Source organism: Podarcis bocagei (genome assembly GCF_964188305.1).
Source record: "Podarcis bocagei genome assembly, chromosome: 1".
NCBI classification, from domain to species: Eukaryota; Metazoa; Chordata; class Lepidosauria; order Squamata; family Lacertidae; genus Podarcis; species Podarcis bocagei.
In genome coordinates, this window is record NC_138125.1 from 138942695 (window position 1) to 138959450 (window position 16756).

Sequence of the window (16756 nt, forward strand, 5' to 3'; positions counted from 1 at the left end):
GCTACTGCTACTACTGGCCATCTCTGACTTCTCAGGTTTCCTCTCTTATATGTGAGAGCTGCAGCGATGTGTCATCAGGTAGTTTAGCTCACTGAAATAGAAAAAACACCAGCCTTCCGCTTTCACCTAGAGTGGAGCCTCTTGCTTAAGGTAAACTTACTCACCACTAAGTGGCCAGGGCAAGCGCCACACTTTTTAACAACGAAAGAGGGGCTGGCGCTGCGCATCCTTAAGCCCCCTCTGCCTGCTGGAGCCACTGGGCTGCAATCCCACCCGCCGAGTCACCCCGCCCAGATGCCCGCGAAGGGGGAAGGGAGCGTCTTCCGAGGTGGCGCTGCCCCGCCACGCGCAGAGGGATCCCGGGCGCAGAGAGGCCTCCGAGGCGGAGCGAAGGGGCTTCCGGGCCGCCAAAGACCTTCCCCGCTCTCTTTCTCTTCCCCGGAGGGCGGCGCCTCCGCCCGGAAAGGCCGCTTGGGCGGCGGCTTTGCGCGCGCGTTTCCCTCCGCGGTTGGCGCCGGCGCGCTGGGCGAGGGGCGGAGCCGGGCGGCGGCGGCGGCGGAATTCGAAGCGTCGGCGGGCTCCTGTGGTGTCGCGAGGCGAGGGCGAGCCATGAGGGCGGCGGCGCTGCGGGGGCGCTCCGGGAACCAGCCCGAGGGACGCATGGAGGCCGAGCCAAGAGGCCGCCGGTGGAAGGAGACCGGCGCCGCCCTGGCGAGGCTGGCCGAGGCCCTCAGCTGCTCGCAGTGGTAATCAGTTGTCCCGGGGGGGGGGCGGGCGGGCGGGAATGTATATATAGATACATATATATGTTTGTGTGTGTGTGTCAATATATACGGCGTGTGTTTATTATTCTTATTATATCACAGGAGGGTTTATAAAAACACAAGAATATAAAGTATAATAACAAAGAAAAACAACCACCCCCACAGCATGATGTGCGTGTGTGCAAAAAGACATAGGTTTCCGTGTCTGTGTCCCTGCGCCCCTGCTGCGGGGGTGGGGGGGGGGAGAAGGGCGCTTCTTCATGCCCAGTGGGACCACCTTGAAAGATCCCTGCTGTCTCCCCCCATTTATTCTTGCCCTCCTTCACCAGCTCACCCCAAGTCTCCTCTGTTTTGAATTGTAAGTCTCTCGGGGCAGGAACCTGTCAAACACTTTCCTCATAAAGGTGCTGTGTTGTTATTGCTATTTATTGTTATGTATTAAATTTGTCGGTTGCTTTTATCTTGCCCAAAGCAAGCCAAAACAACTTAAAATCAAAAGCAACCCCTCCTCCATGGATATATTCAAATCAAGAAAGAGAAGAAAAAGCACAATACATCAAAAAAATCCCCCCCACTTCTAAAGGCCGCAGAGGCCCTCTCTGGGGAGAGCATTCCACAAACAGGGAGCCTTCTCATATGGTGGTGGTGGTGATGATGGTAAAGCTAGCTTGTGTGTAATAAATCAAGTTGGACATATATCATCACCATTACAGATGTATTTATACTCTGCCTTTCCCCCCTTACAGATAAAATAATAACATAATTGCTGTATACTGAGTAAGACATATCTGTCTATCTTAGGGTTGCCTTATTTCAAAAAGGGAAAACCAGGACACTCTGAAAGTTGAGTTGTTGTTCCATTGACTTGCCTAAGATCCAGGACAAAGCACCACATTTCTGATATTTCCCCCGGACATCATTTCTGCCTTTGAAATCCCGGTAATATCCGGGACGAATGGCAGCCCTAGTCTATCTAGCCTACTTCTGTCTGCTGTGAGCGGCCGCTTCCCTCTGGGTACAACAACAATTATTATAATAATACTTTTCCTCAGCCACTCTGGGCGGGTTACTAAGTCAAAGGCTTTCCCCAGCCCTGCTTCCTGAAGTTCTTTTACTTGGAGATGCCAAGAATCAAACCTGGGACCTTTCTGCGTTCAAAGCATGAGCTCTAATTCTAAGCCTTCCTTTAAGATTTGTCCTGTTACCATGGGAAAATCAGAAGGGGGAATGGAAAGGCAGATGTAAAGCAACGCCACAAAACAAATAAAAAGCTATAGGCTTTGTACCAGAACTTTATTAGGAATTAATTATGTGATTCTGATAATTAGGACAGGAACTTAATATATATATACTTTCCTTGACAGTAGGGACATTTTGAAGAAACCTGTGAACATAGGAGGCTGTGAACATGTCTTATGCCTGTAAGTAATTCCATATTATGCTGTGGTGCAATAACTCCTCTTCTGGCTTATTGGTGAATGTTGAAGATCCTTTCTTCTTCAATATGCTTTTAGTCATAGAATCATAGAGTTTGAAGGGTCCTGCAATGCAGGAATCTCAAGTAAAGCATCCATGGCAGATGGCCATCCAGCCTCTGCTTTCTGTGTTCTTGCTTCTGTTTTAAAACGATCTGCTCTTCTGTCTTTGGTATTTTTTGTTTCTTTGTCACATGGTATTTATTGCTTATTTTAAGCTTTTATAAACCACACTGTTTTAAAAAGTGGGATAATTGTACAGGAAACATCAATTCACCCTACTTAGGAGTTAATATTTGGAGTCTGCTAGGCTCAGTAATGCGTGTTGGATGAGTGTTTTACATTAGGTGCAATAGTTTGTTGTTGACTAATGAATTATATATATTTGTGGTTGCCTGTGAAGTTGGGCCACTTTCAGACCAAAATAATTGACACGTTTGTTTTATGAGCTGTTCTGGGTTGCATAAAAACATGCATACTTTTAAAGCAATACAGGCTGATCCAATAATGAAAAACCACTCCAACTTCTCTTGGATAAGGCTTGATTGGTAATTTTAATTGATAATCTTGTTGATTAGCTTCAGTCAGGGTTTAGGCATAGTTTTGGCACATGAACTGCCTAGGTCACCATGTACAGTGACCTCTGTTGATTCTCCTTGATTTTTCACCAACTTTCAAAACCCACAACCTCCTATAGAGGCTGCCCAAAGTGGATCTAGGTTCACCGTTTTGAGATGGTTTCCGCCCTATTCGGATGGCCATTTCCAGAGAGGTGCTTGGGTGAAGCAGTGGGGTTTCACAGAGGCCAGGCTTCATATTGTTTAGCATCTGTATGAAATGGCTGAGTGGCATCATGCAGAGATTTGGAGTGTGTTATCAATGTGCAGATGACATGCAGCTTTTTTTCTCCTTTACATTTGTAGGTGTGGCAATGGATGTGCTAGACTGGTGTCTGCCTGTGGACTAAATAAGAGCCAATAAACCGAGGCTCAGTCCAGCAAAGACTAAGGCACTATTACTGGGCAGTTCCTTAGACCTGATGGGTGGGACACAACCTTTTCTAGAAATAGTTGCACTCCTCCCTAATGGAGCAGGTTCACAGCTTGGGGGGCACTTCTGGATCTATTGCTGTGGTTGGAGGCACATGTGGCCTTAAAATTCTGGTTCATTTTAAAACATGGTTTTGCTCTACATGGCTTAAGGCCCCTTAAAGATTGTCTCAAACCACAGGAACCAGCCCAGACGCTGTGGTTTTCATCAGGGTGTGAGTGAGGTGGGGAGTGTGGCTGCATGGAAATAGACCTTTTCAGTGGTGGCACCCCATCTATGGAATGCTATTGCCAGAGAAACATTCATGGTGCCATCAGTGTCAATTTTTAGGTGCCAGGCTTAGACATTTATATTTACCCAGGCTCTTTGATGTTAAGTTACCGTATTTTTCGCTCTATAACACGCATATTTTTTCTCCTAAAAAGGAAGGGGAAATGTCTGTGCGTGTTATGGAGCGAATGTGTGGTCCCTGGAGCCGAAAAATAAAGCAAAAATCAAACCGCGCTTCAGGGAGAAGGGAGCTCCGTGAGACAGGAAGTTGCTGCTTTCCTGCATTCTGCCTCAGGGTCTTACTGCCCACCCTGCTCTGTTTCGTTGCTGTGTTTGCTCAAACGGAACAAAGAGCAGGGAAAGCCCCTCCCCTCCAGGCAAGAAGAGAGGAAAGCAGAGCGTCCGAACAAAGAGCAGGGAAAGCCCCTCCCCTCCAGGCAAGTAGAGAGGAAAGCAGAGCGTCGCTCTATCCTGTCCCTGCTCCGGAGGGAACAATGTATGTGAAGGGAAGAGAGATTACAGGTTCGGCTTAAAATTCTGATTTGACTTCCTGCTTTTTGTTTTTGGGGACACACAGCATTCAAATATGCTTTCTTCCATTTAAAAGGATGAAATCCTTAAACAGTGGCTGGCTTGGGTGGGTGGGTGGGGGAAAACTTTTGCCTTCCTTTCCTCACGTTATAGCCCTCTCCTGCATTCTTAGCCTTCTGTGTTTTTCCTTCCCTCCCCACTTAAAATGTGGTTACAAAGCATGGATCCACATGGATCCTCAGGATCTTTGCATTGGGTCACCCCAAATTCACCATCAGAGCACACAGCACGTCCATGGCTACAGCCTGCCCCCCCAAAATCACACACCCATTGTTGCCTGGGGCTGCAATGGTGCAAAAACGTGGTTACAAAGCATGGATCCACATGGATCCTCAGGATCTTTGCATTGGGTCAGCCAAAATTCACCATCAGAGCACATAGCATGTCCATGGCTACAGCCTGCCCCCCCCCCAAAAAAAATCACGCACCCACTGTTGCCTGGGGCTGCAATGGTGCAAAAACGTGGTTACAAAGCATGGATCCACAGGGATCCTCAGGAACTTTGCATTGGGTCAGCCAAAATTCACCATCAGAGCACATAGCATGTCCATGGCTACAGCCTGCCCCCCCCCCAAAAAAAATCACGCACCCACTGTTGCCTGGGGCTGCAATGGTGCAAAAACGTGGTTACAAAGCATGGATCCACAGGGATTCTCAGGATTTTTGCATTGGGTCACCCCAAATTCACCATCAGATCACATGTCTGTGGCCACAGCATGAAGCACAAAAATGATACGTCCACTGTTTGATTCAGAATATTTTTTCCCTTGTTTTCCTCCTCTAAAAACGATGTGCGTGTTATGGTCAGGTGCGTGTTATAGAGCGAAAAATACGGTAGCTTCTCCTGTGGTGGAGCAGGTTAGGACTTGTCTTTTTCATTATATTGCTTTGTCTTCATTTTACAAATTTTGTATTGTGAGCCACTTTACATTTGGCTTTTAGCTGATTTTATTTTGATGCTTTGACCAATTTCTTTTTTTGTATAAAGTGACGTAAGAAATGTAATTAGAATAACTGACTGCCTTATATTACTTTATCTGATCAGTACAGCAAGAAGTTTCCCTGCCTTACTTAATTGATCTCAAGCAGACACATTTCTTGTTTCAGGCAAAGTAATGATCTTTTCTACTGGGCAGTTTTGTAAACTACCAAGCTTCAATGCAGCCTGCCAGCCAAGAATAGCATAACTTAAGTTCCTGCTTTTGCTGCCTGCCTAGAACTGGCAAGCAAATTGCATTTATCTTAATAATAATAATTTTATTATTTGGAGCCTGCCCATCTGACTGGGTTGCCCCAGCTGCTCTGAGCGGCTTCCAACATAAATAAAAATATAATAAAACATTAAACATTAAAAAACTTCCCTATACATGGCTGCCTTCAGATGTCTTCTAAAGGTTATATAATTGCTTATCTCCTTGACATCTGATGAGAGGGCGTTCCGCAGCGTGGGTGCCACTCGGTGTTCAAAACTCCCATTGTTCTAGGCATGTTTTGTGGCAGGGAATTTCATTAGCACAAGCAGTTTCTGAGCTCTGGGCCTAGTATTGCGCCTAATACTTCACATTAAAACTTTAGAGTGGAAGGGAAGGAGGACCTTTCTTTGCCTCCCCACTTCCAGCTACTCTCTGAAGACTGGAGAAGAGACCCTCTTAAGAACATTAGGTGGGTGGACAGCGGAAGGACTAGACCATGTGAAAAATGAACATAATATTTTAGCTGCAGTTCATTTTCAGCTTTGTATTATTGTTATAAAAAAGCGTGCATAGACATTCCGTTGTTGCGCCCATAACCTAGGTTTAAGGCGCCATTTAGCTCCTAGCTTTCATATCTCAGTTTCTAACACTGGTGCCACTGCCAAGAAGACCCTCTGCCTGGTTTCCTGTAACTTCACTTCCCACATGTTATCCTTATTTTGGTGGATCACTGGTTGTGCAGTCCTGCTCTGTGTAGCTGCTTGCTGTAAAACTACTTAATTTGTATCCCGCCCTTCATCTGTAGATCTTAGTGTGGTTCACAACATCTAGCCATGTAAAGGGATAGTTTTTGATAGTAACCTTTGGTAGTGGATCCTTGTTCATTTAACCTTTTGCCCATACAATAAAAACCCAAACATCTTACGCCATTTGATTTTTGTGGGGATTCTTTAAAGGTAATGTGTAATATATTTATCTGAAAATTATGGTATCTTGCATCATCAGCCATAGTTGAAGCAACTGTCAGTTACAAAATCCATCACATTGGTCAACATTAGGATCTGAACTTCTGAATCTTGAGAGGTTTTTTTAAGTGAATAAAACTAAGCTTCAGGAAAGGAGTTCTTGTTTTCAGTTTTGCTGAGCTTATATTAAAGGGAAATGCAGTCATTGACCTGCTCTGATACGCCCTCATATTGAAGTGTATATATTGATTTGCTCCCTGTTGTGTGGTGCAGTAACAAGTGTTTTTGTTGTCTTACCTTTAAAACATTGCAGGTGGATAAGATCTCCCTGAGGTTCGGATTATCTGTTTTGAATACACTGCATACTTAGAATCTGGTTCTAAAACAACCTATACCAGTAAGCAGATGCTTTAGGAGAGAGCATAGAGGTTGCATTTTTCTGTAACTGCACATAACATTGCTTTTCATTTTACATGTATGTAACCAAGCACAAATACTGGGTCACCTCCTCTTCAGTGGCAGCAGGTTAATTGTGAAGTTGGCAGACCATCATGTATCCTGCATGCCTGTAAAATATGAGGACTTATCAGGGTGCTCCATTTCTAGAGTTTGCAGTGAAGGAACAGGCAAAAACTGAAAGTAAACAAGTAGATCTAAATCACTGTCCTTGCTATATGGTTTTTAAAGCCCAAATCATGCCTTGGAGCATAAGCCGTATAGTTAGCACAAACCGTGGTTTAGTGTGTTGTCTGAAAATTGAGCTGATGTGGCCTGTGTGTTTCTTCTGTTTATCTTATTTTGCCGTTTCTGCCCATCACAGTGTTAGATCCCCCTTAATAGAAAGCTGTAGCTATGGAGACTTTTAAAAGAAACAGCAGTAAGATGCAATTTTGTTGTTGTTTAAATGAGCCTCCAGAACTAGTAAACTAAAAGGTTGCAATTAAACATTGTCTATAAGACACCTGGCAACATTTATCATCACATCATTTGTGGAAAGGTTCCAAAGTGACTGCAGCTGCTGCAGCATCTTTTTGGCCTTATTGGTAAAGTAGGAGAGGATACCTTTGCTGGTTCCATAAGTGGCACAGCAATGGGCTGCATTATAAGTTTCCAAAGGCGTTATAGGTTTCCAAAGGCATGCAAACATAAGTGAATGCAGGGGAGTTTATATTCTGGGGTGATGGGATTGGGTTATGCAGCCCCACCCATGTGATTTATATCCTCTAGCTGCTGTGGTTGTCCCCCTTAAATTGTCTGACACGTTTCAACATATGTAAGCATGAAAAGCTGCTGTCATACTTTCAGGTGGGCCACTGAGCTATCTTGCCCAGGCTGGCAGCATCTCGCATTGAACTTGGTCAGGGTTTTTTTTCTCAGTCCTGCTACCTGGGACTCCTTTTAAATAGGAATCTCTGGGGACTAAATATGTGAGAAGCATGCACACTGCCACTGAACTGTTTTCTCACTATTCTTGAGTTATTTTTAAATGCCTCTGGAAATAGTTCTAAAATATTCCACAGTCCTAGTTCCTTGAGACTCTTTAACTGAAGTTCTCTTGCCCCTTTCCATGTGATCTGCACCATACAAACTGCTTAATTCATGCTTTCCTTCAGTTCCCCAATTCCCTTGGACTTATCACCTGATCTAACAGTCTCCAGTGCCATTCATGGTTTAATTCCCCCACCACCCCACCTAGTATTTACCTTTCCTGGAATGTCCCACCACAGTGGCTCCTGCTTCCTTCTTCATTCACATCCCCTTGACTCACTTTGTACCTTTTCTCCTTCCTTGTGTCTTAAACTGGCCATTTGACTAGTTAAATATTGTTGAAATTAGTCAAGTCGTAGAACTATAACATGCTTTCATAGATTTGCTCCAGTGACAAAGACCCGGATTAGGTAACTGGTATGGAGACAGATTACATTTTAAACTATTTTATCCATTGCTGATAGGTGAAAATATCATGCAAATATAAATATTTGTGTGAATAATAGAAGACTGAGCAGTCGTCTTGGCTTTTATCCTTGGAATCCAGGGACAGCCCAAGCAATAACAATTTAATGGTATGGTGGTTTAAATGCTATCCAACTAACAAAATGGACTTGAATCCACAAAAGCTTATGCTATAATAAATTTGTTAGCCTCTAAGGTGCCATAGGACTCTCTGGGTTTTATGTTTTGCTTAAAATGAAATTAAACAATGGCACATGGAACCAATAAAGACATGTGGGGGGAGGGAAGAAAGTTGATTTCTTCCCTGCTCCCTGGCATTGCATGACACTCCCAAGGGTTTCCCACTCTTCCAAGTGGCATTGCCAGGGGTCCAAAGGGCTGCACAGAAGTGAGTGAATATCTGTGTGTGGTTCCATTTATAATACAGGACAGAGAGTGCCTATACTTCAGTTAAAGTGTGCATGGAATCAAGCTCTTGTAAGGCATAGAAAGCTCCCTTGCACTTAAAGTTTTAGCATTGATCCATCTAGCTCAGAAGTATCTGCACCAAGTATAGGGAATATTTTTTCAGCCCCTTCAGGGCACACTGTGTTCAAGGCAACCTTCTGGGGGCCACTTTCCAGTGGACAGAGGAGCCAGAGGCAGAGAAGTGGGCTGATCAATAAATGTGAAATTTTCCTTTGTATAGTACACTAGTCTCATCACACTTGCACATTCATCTGCAACCTCTATCCAGGAAAGCAAAATGCATTATTGATGCTCAAGGGCAAAGTTTCAGCCAGGCAAAGACGCCCCAGAAGGGTTCATAGTGGGTCCAGTAGAGAGTGTGGCCCTGGGGAGACTCCTGAGGGCCAGATAGGCCCAGAGCACTGAGGTTTCCCCATTCCTAGTTTATACAGAGGAGCAGCGACTCTCCAGGGTTTCAGTCAGGCAGTCTTTCCTAGCCCTACCTGCAGATTTCAGGGGCTGAGTAATGGCCCCTGTCCTAGTAGAGTCGCCAGTTTTGCCTTTGCTTTCTGATGGGGCTACTGAGGTGTGTGTAAAACAGCAAACTACCTGCTTAACACTATTCGTCAATTGATTTACTGATGTATTAATCCTCACATGTCCACTAAAAGAAATCTAGATGGCTGAAGCAAGGGAGGTGATTTGAAACTGAGACGTATGGATATACAGTATTTCCCACGGTAGGTGTCATGGAGACTCTTTCCAAATCCCAAGTATTGGCATTTAGCTGAAAGCAAAACTGTTGTCTGATCATCCCCAAGATAAATTTCTTAACCCGTAGTTTGGCTGTCTTCCTAAGGGAGAGACCAGCATCTGGAAAGAGTGGGGGAAGGAACTCCTGACCTCAAAAATCTCTTCTGAATCAGCAGACTAAGATCCATCATCCACATTGCTTTAGAAGAGACTGATTTTCGTTCCCCAGGTGTCTTAAAGAAATGATTCTAGTGTGCTCTTCTCATGGTTGGAAGAAGGTTGCTTTGGAGAAAAGGCAGAAAAGGAGAAAATATAACAGTAGCAGCAACAACAAAAGCTCTTGTTATGCTGTTTCCTCTTATTGAATACAAATTATAGTTGAGTCTTCCACAGGAGTACACCCTGAACACTGCTTAGGGTAGTTAAGTCAGCTGCAGTTAGTTTTCCAAGCCAAGTCAGCTGCAGGTCAGACCAAAATAGTTTTGCTGCGGCATAAACTGTTAATGTGCCTGGAGAGGGGCGGAAAGTAAGAGGTGACTGATGTATAAGAGGAGAAGTGTGTGGAAGCAACAAAACGGCAGCCGCTGGGTCATAAGGGGTCTCTGAGCACTGGGTAACCTTTTCTGAGGCTTGAACAAAGCTGGTCCCTGCAGCGCTGCAGTTTGGTCGAAGGTAACTTCTGAAAGCTGCCTATGGTTAGCATGCATGGCATGCCACCTGAAATTTAGTGCATTCTGACATTTGAATATGCCCTTGAACATCGGTCTTTTAAAAATCACTGTAGTTGTACCAGCAGGCTCTAAGAGAGGTCATTTGTGTTATCCAGACTTCCTCAAGAGGCAGGCCTTGCCCTGTAAAAAGAGAGGAAAATCCTGCTTAAAATCCAGACAAAAAGTGGATCTCTTGGGAAGCAGAAGGTGATAACTGCTGGTGCAGTCCGTCCTTTTTGCACTGTGGTCATTAGAAACTTTCTTTGGTGCAATTTTAACCCATTCTGTCTTGCTCTGTCCCCAGGTTTCAGGACAGTAGTTTTCTTCCATGTTTTTATGGATGTTTCAGCACTCTTTGTATTCTCTTCTGCCCATCTGCAGTGTCCTATAAGTTCAACATTTCTATTTCTTCAGTTTCCTCTTGTATATTATTTACTCTTTACTATTATTGTAGTTTTCTCTAGTCCTTTATTAATGTATCTGTGTTGTTCTTGGACTTGGTCTAGCAGGACCGAACACCAATGTTCTTTATGTGCTGTTGTTGGTACTACAGAATACAGCAAAATGTCCCTGAGATCTGACCAAATGTACTGAGTAGAATTTAACATATTGACATTTTCTTCCATTTATACCCCACCTTTCTTCTGTCATGGAACCCAAGGTGGCAAACCAAGTGGCCACTGACCCAGGCACTGACCAGACCCAGGCCTGTTTTGCAAGGTGTTTGACACATGTGCTTTTAGACCATATCCTGTGTCATCAGTTTTTGTGATTTCACTCCCACTCTGCCCCATACAAATTTCTCTGAGTCCAGGGATCCATTTGTGTGTCTATTAGTTGCTCCTTCTAGCTCACAACATATATGAGTTATCCAGAACTTCAGACAGAAAGGAAAGGTAATTAATTCTCAAAAAATTGTATAGCTCAAAGATGAGGAATTTGTGCCCTCCAGATATTTCTGTCATCTTCCCTGACCACTGGCCGTAATAACTGGGTCTGACAGGAGTTGGTGTCCAATAATATCTGGAGGGCCAAAGGTTAGCCATCCTGGTATAGAGCAAGATTTATTGCTAAGGCAAATATTTGATCAATTCTGATAGGTACTCACAAAACTGTTAGGCTATGATCAAGCCAAAATTAAGCACTTAAAGTCTCGTGGAAGAGAATTAAGCAGGTCCTGAATGATTTCAGCAGGAGAATTAAGTGTTAATGAATTGGGCTTCCCCGCCAGCTTCCCCCGCCAGCCAGCGGGCAGGCTGCTCCCTGAGCTGCTCCCTTTAAAGAGCGCACAGCTCTTGCGGGAGGTGGGGGAAGTGACAGAGCGAGGCTCTCTCATTTCCCCCACCTCCCGCAAAAGCCCCCAAGAGCCGCGCTCCCTTTAAAGAGCCACACGGAGTGTGTGTGTGTGGCTCTTGGGGGCTTTTCCCCAAGGAGGGAGAAGGGCTGCCCTTTTCCCTCCTCAGGGAAAAGCCTGCAACCTCCATGCGGCTCGTGAAAGGGAGCGCTGAGCAGAGCCGGGGATGCATACAGGCTCTGCTCAGTGCTCCCTTTAAATATTTTTTTCTTGAATTCCCCCTCTAAAAACTAGGTGCGCCTTATGGTCAGGTGTGCCTTATAGAGCATAAAATATGGTAACTTGAAGCATCTTGGATGGATGCTTGGTAGAGTTGTAATGCTTAAAGCCTACTTCAAACCAGGAATTATCATCCTAATTTGTATTTGACCCTTAACCATGTTTGGGTATCCATACTTTAACATTTTAACTATGATTAAGCCTTATATTTTCATAGGGCCATTGTCACAGGCTGGATAATCTGTAGCCAGATAAATCTGTTAAAAGGTGCATGAAATATGTTCAAATCACTGCTTTCATAATTTATTGCAGCCTGTTATTTAGTCAGATTTTATTAGGCTCTTTTAGCTATTGGGCTCTTACTAGCTGGAAAGATGTGGTTTTCGCTGGTTTATAACTTATTCCAAATGTCTGCTATCTTGTCCAGCATTACAGACAAAATGTAAATAATTAATTTATTTATTAAATTTATATGCTGCCCTCCCTACCAGAGGAGCTCAGGGTGGCAATGATTGCCTTGCTTTGCCGTATTAGTACTTCAGTACTTACATAAGACTTCGCTTAAGCCACCTATCTTGAAACTGTTGCCAGTACTCTGTGTGAAAATGTTTTTGCTTATATCTGATTTGCAGAAATTGTGTGGGTGACAGCAGTGGAACAGCTTGCCCAGTGTGTCACGTGCCAGCCATGGTACAAGATGTGAAAGTAAACAGGCAGCTGGACAACATTGTCAAACTGCACAGCAAACTGCAGAGTCTGTGGGGCAGGGACTTATCAGGTAAGTGGAAGGATGGCTGTTTAAAGCATGTGGGGCAGACACATTTCTGAAATGCTATTAAATGTGAGATCTGGACATTTTATAGCAAAGTATGAACCTCACCCTCCTGAAATCCACTGAGATCTTCGTTAGAATAAAGGGTAAAGGCTAATGCAGCATTTATACCTGCAGTTCACTAGAATCTGTTGAATTTAGATGAAAATGTCACATTTTGTGGGGGACCATCTCCTGGAAAAAAAAGCTTAATAAAACTATGGGGCTTCTGTATTCTCATCCCTGCTTAAGGTTCTGAGGGTCAGTTTTCTCATTATGTATTCCAAGCATGGGCCCATTCCTACAACACAGTGCCCTGTTTTCATGATCTTGAAAGACCTGTGGTTAGGTAAGACGTGCAGTGTGCTTTCTACAGAGCTTTTTATTGTAGAGTAGATATTTGTAGCCCTGTGCCAGGGAACATGGTTTGTAGGTAATTTGAGTATATTTATGCATTTTTCCATGCCATATTTTCTAGTTATACAATTACATTCATGAACAAATATTATTCATTTGGAGACCAGCAAACATAGTATGAGTATTGGCTCTTAGATTGCAGTCAAAACCAGAATCTGTTCATAGAAAGCCTTTTCAAACATTAGTATTGAATGCAGTTCGTTCAGTGCTCTTTAATGCTAGAGGATTGTTCCCCAGGTTAGCGCTTTCCAGATGCTTTGAACTACAGCTCCCATCCAAACATTCTGATGCAGCTTCTAAGATCACAGGGGTTCATTACTGTTGCATTCACATTGGATAACTGACATTTGTATTTGGTAAATTCCCCCTTCATTTGCCCACCAAACTCAGTGTGTGGCCTTAACTAAGTCACTCTCATGGTAATTGAGGTAGAAAGGAGTGTACCTACATTGACATGGGGAGATTAATTCAAATTCTGGCAAAAACATCATTGCTGTGCTCTCTGCTAGCCAGTGTAGCACTTCCTTGCCCTGAGCATGTTCGCACTGTGGCAGCCTTGCCGCCTTGTCCTTATCTGTCACCATGCGCAATGGCAATACAGGCCACCAGATGCCACATGAGTGCTGCTGCACCACCCTGCTATTGATCTCCGCACTTGCAGAGTGCACCGAGTGTTGGTTTGGATATTATTTTAAATGGAAGTGGCTAATTGTGTAGCTCTTCAGCCATAAAAAGCAAGGCCAGTCATTGGGGGTTGTGGAAGCTGTAGTCCACTGGTGTCTGAACAGCCACAGGCTAGCCATTCCAGATTTTAAAATGGCTAGAATAGTAGCTTTGTTAATCAGTTTCATCAGAAATGAGAGTTTCTGTGTGTCAGAGTCCAGCTGAGCGGATGCCAGTGACCGAAGTTCTTCAGTCCTGTAATATTGTTGTCAGGATGGACATGGGGACAGGATATCGGCCCCAAAGTTTGGGTCCTTGTTCACTTCCTCATTTTCCAGTGTGATATGTGCCCTTCTGCTTTCTATGCTTGAAAATAGTTTGGTTTCTATGCAAAGGAAGAAAATACAAATCTGGCATCAGAAAAGATAGCATTTTTAAACCAACAGGAGAACATTTTAATCTCAAGGCTTTCTGCTCTTAACTGGCATTCAGCTAGAGTTCCTTGGTTTGAACATAATGGAACAATGGCTTAATAGAAACCAGAAGCTTTGCACTGACGCCAGTGATGCAAAGTGTTATACCATGGTTTTATGAAGACTCATATAAATTGTCAGAACCAGTTCATGGTGAGTGCAGATTGGAGCCAACCGATATCCACTATTTTTTCTTTAAAGAGCAACTATTACTTGCAGATTTGCTTATATTGAAAGTGTAATTCCGGACATAAAACTGAATCAGATCCACCCCTTTTGTTATCAGATTGCATGGTAGACCCTTTTATTAGCTTCTTTTTTCTTGAGTAAAAAATATAACTGTCAGCTGGTTCATTCTTCTAGATTGAAAAAAATGCTAGCAGTCTGCTAATATAAAGGTTCACTTGTTACAAATTTAAATTAAATTAAAGGAAAACTCCTTCAATGCAACTGTTTTGTGTAGTATCTCATGTATTTGGATGTTACCTTCTTAAGATGACTGGTAGGCAATTTGAAAATTAAATCTTAGAAGGCAAGTGTTAACGAAACCATCTTCAAGTGACAATCAAAATATGTTAATTAAGTAATTGAAAAAGGAAGATTCTTTTTAATTTACATGTAATTAAATTCAGACTAGGGAAGACTTAAATGCCTTTCCTGATGAGCTAGTATTGAACCACAGTGCTGCTGCTTTAGCAAAGAAGGGGTTTGTTTTGTCATAATCTTTACTCGGGGTTTTTGCTGACATATTGAAATCTCTGTCTTGCCAATGCAGTGACTCATGGGAAACCTGCAACAGTGTCTGCATATCAATTGTGGATCCTTTGTCTTGCAGAATTGAACCAAACTAGACTTTAGGAAACAATGCTTTGCCTCTTAAGGGGTCAAAACAGATGTGATATGGGAGATCCATGATTGAATTTCCCTTTATTGCTTTAAGGCAGGGGCATGTGGGGGTGTCAGATTTTGATCAGAGCAGCAAACAACACTTGAATAATGGTTCCAAGTGCTGTTCCTTTATCACTTAACTGTTATAAGCATACTGTTATAATGTTATAAGCATACAGGGTTGAGGAAAAAACCTTAATCCCATTGTTCCTTTGCAAATTTATATACACAAAATCAACCCCTTACCTCTTAAATGCTAAGTTCCAAAAGGTTCAATGAATAAATGGTTTGGAGTGGAATAGATCTGCGCAAGTAGCTACCGTATTTTTCGCCCTATAGGACGCACCGTCCCATAAGGCGCACCTAGTTTTTTGGGGGGGAAATAAAGGGGAAAAAATTATTCCCCCCCCCAGGCGCGGGGCTGGGGCGGGGGAGGCCCGAGCTTCCCCCGACCCCAGCCCCCAAACAGGCAGCTCTCTGCAAGCTGTGGGAGCCCAGTGCTGGCTCCCGCTGCTTGTGGAGAGGTCCGCGAAGCCTGGACGCGCTGATCTCAGCGCGCGCAGGCTTCGGCATGCCGGCAACTCTCCGCAAGCAGCGGGAGCGCTCCCGCTGCTTGCGGAGAGGTCCGCGAAGCCTGGAGAGCGAGAGGGGTCGGTGCGCACCGACCCCTCTCGCTCTCCAGGCTTCAGCGAAAGCCTGCATTCGCCCCATAGGACGCACACACATTTCCCCTTCATTTTTGGAGGGGAAAAAGTGCGTTCTATAGGGCGGAAAATACGGTAAGTGTGAAGCAGTAAAAATGAAAGTGCAACCTTGTGAACAGAATACTCCACAAGTCTTGGGATCTTTGTGTAATAATTGTGCAAGTCAGTTGCATGTCTGTGCAACTCAGACTTGAGGCAAGTGCTGAAGGCACTTCAGGGCTGGCAACCTCTTCCCAATCCCACTGGGTCCCAACAACTGCACTCACACTTAACTGTACAGAATAGGCACCTGAATGTAGAAGCAAATCCAAAGGGGTGTTTTTGGAGGAGGAAATAGTAACTGGGATCTTTAAGAACTTGTCAAGACCTTGAAGTGCTTGCCAGTCAACTAATAAGAGTTCACCGGTTCCAGTCCCTCCTTCCCAAGGCTCGCCTGACATTCTCCAAACAATAAAGTCTCTACCTGGAACTTCAGTCCTGCAGCAGGAATCCCTGAAGTTCTCTGCTCCAGTCCTTGAGTCTCCTTTTCCAGCTTTCCACCAGCCTGGTTCTCCTCGGCCTGCTCTTTCTGCTGTTTCTCCCACCCCCGGAAAAAGGAAGGCCAGTCTCTCCAAAGCCAGAGCTGCAGGGAGATATAGCCCCTATAAACAGTTAACTTATTAAACCTTACAATAATTTCATAATTATCTATGTATTTCTAATAGTATAACCAAATCAGTAATTTTTGATATAACTGTAGAAACTACTCTAAACAATTATTATTCCGAAAATAAAACCTTCATCTGGTTGTAAATATTAAGATTATACCAGCAAGAATGAGTCTTTCTGTAAAAAAATGATTTAAAACAAGTCTTACTGACTAGTGGTTTAAATCGTGATTTAAATTGATTTGATTTAAATCAAATCCACCCTGCTTAGCAATAAGTTTGGTTCTATCATCTGTGGCTTTAATCATGATAATGGCGTCCTATCGCACAGCAGGGTTTAATTACCTTACAAATGCTAGGATATTCAGTTTATCAGTTACTGTTGTGAATGGTTACTGTGTTTGTTTCA

The 16756-nt window shown here is 43.7% G+C and overlaps 1 protein-coding gene across 3 annotated transcripts in view; it reads left to right on the forward strand.

The window, feature by feature from the left end:
• Positions 1–597: 597 nt before the first annotated feature.
• BARD1 (BRCA1 associated RING domain 1) overlaps positions 598–16756 on the forward strand; it is a 67066-nt gene continuing 50907 nt past the window's right edge. The window contains exons 1-3 of one of the 3 annotated variants that reach the window (XM_081165002.1): positions 598–746; positions 2129–2185; positions 12377–12522. In XM_081165002.1, coding sequence (XP_081021128.1) covers positions 610–746; positions 2129–2185; positions 12377–12522 — 340 coding nt within the window. In that variant the 5' untranslated portion in view covers positions 598–609. The remainder of the gene's footprint in view (positions 747–2128; positions 2186–12376; positions 12523–16756) is intronic. The other 2 variants (XM_081165004.1, XM_081165003.1) reach the window with 2 other exon arrangements.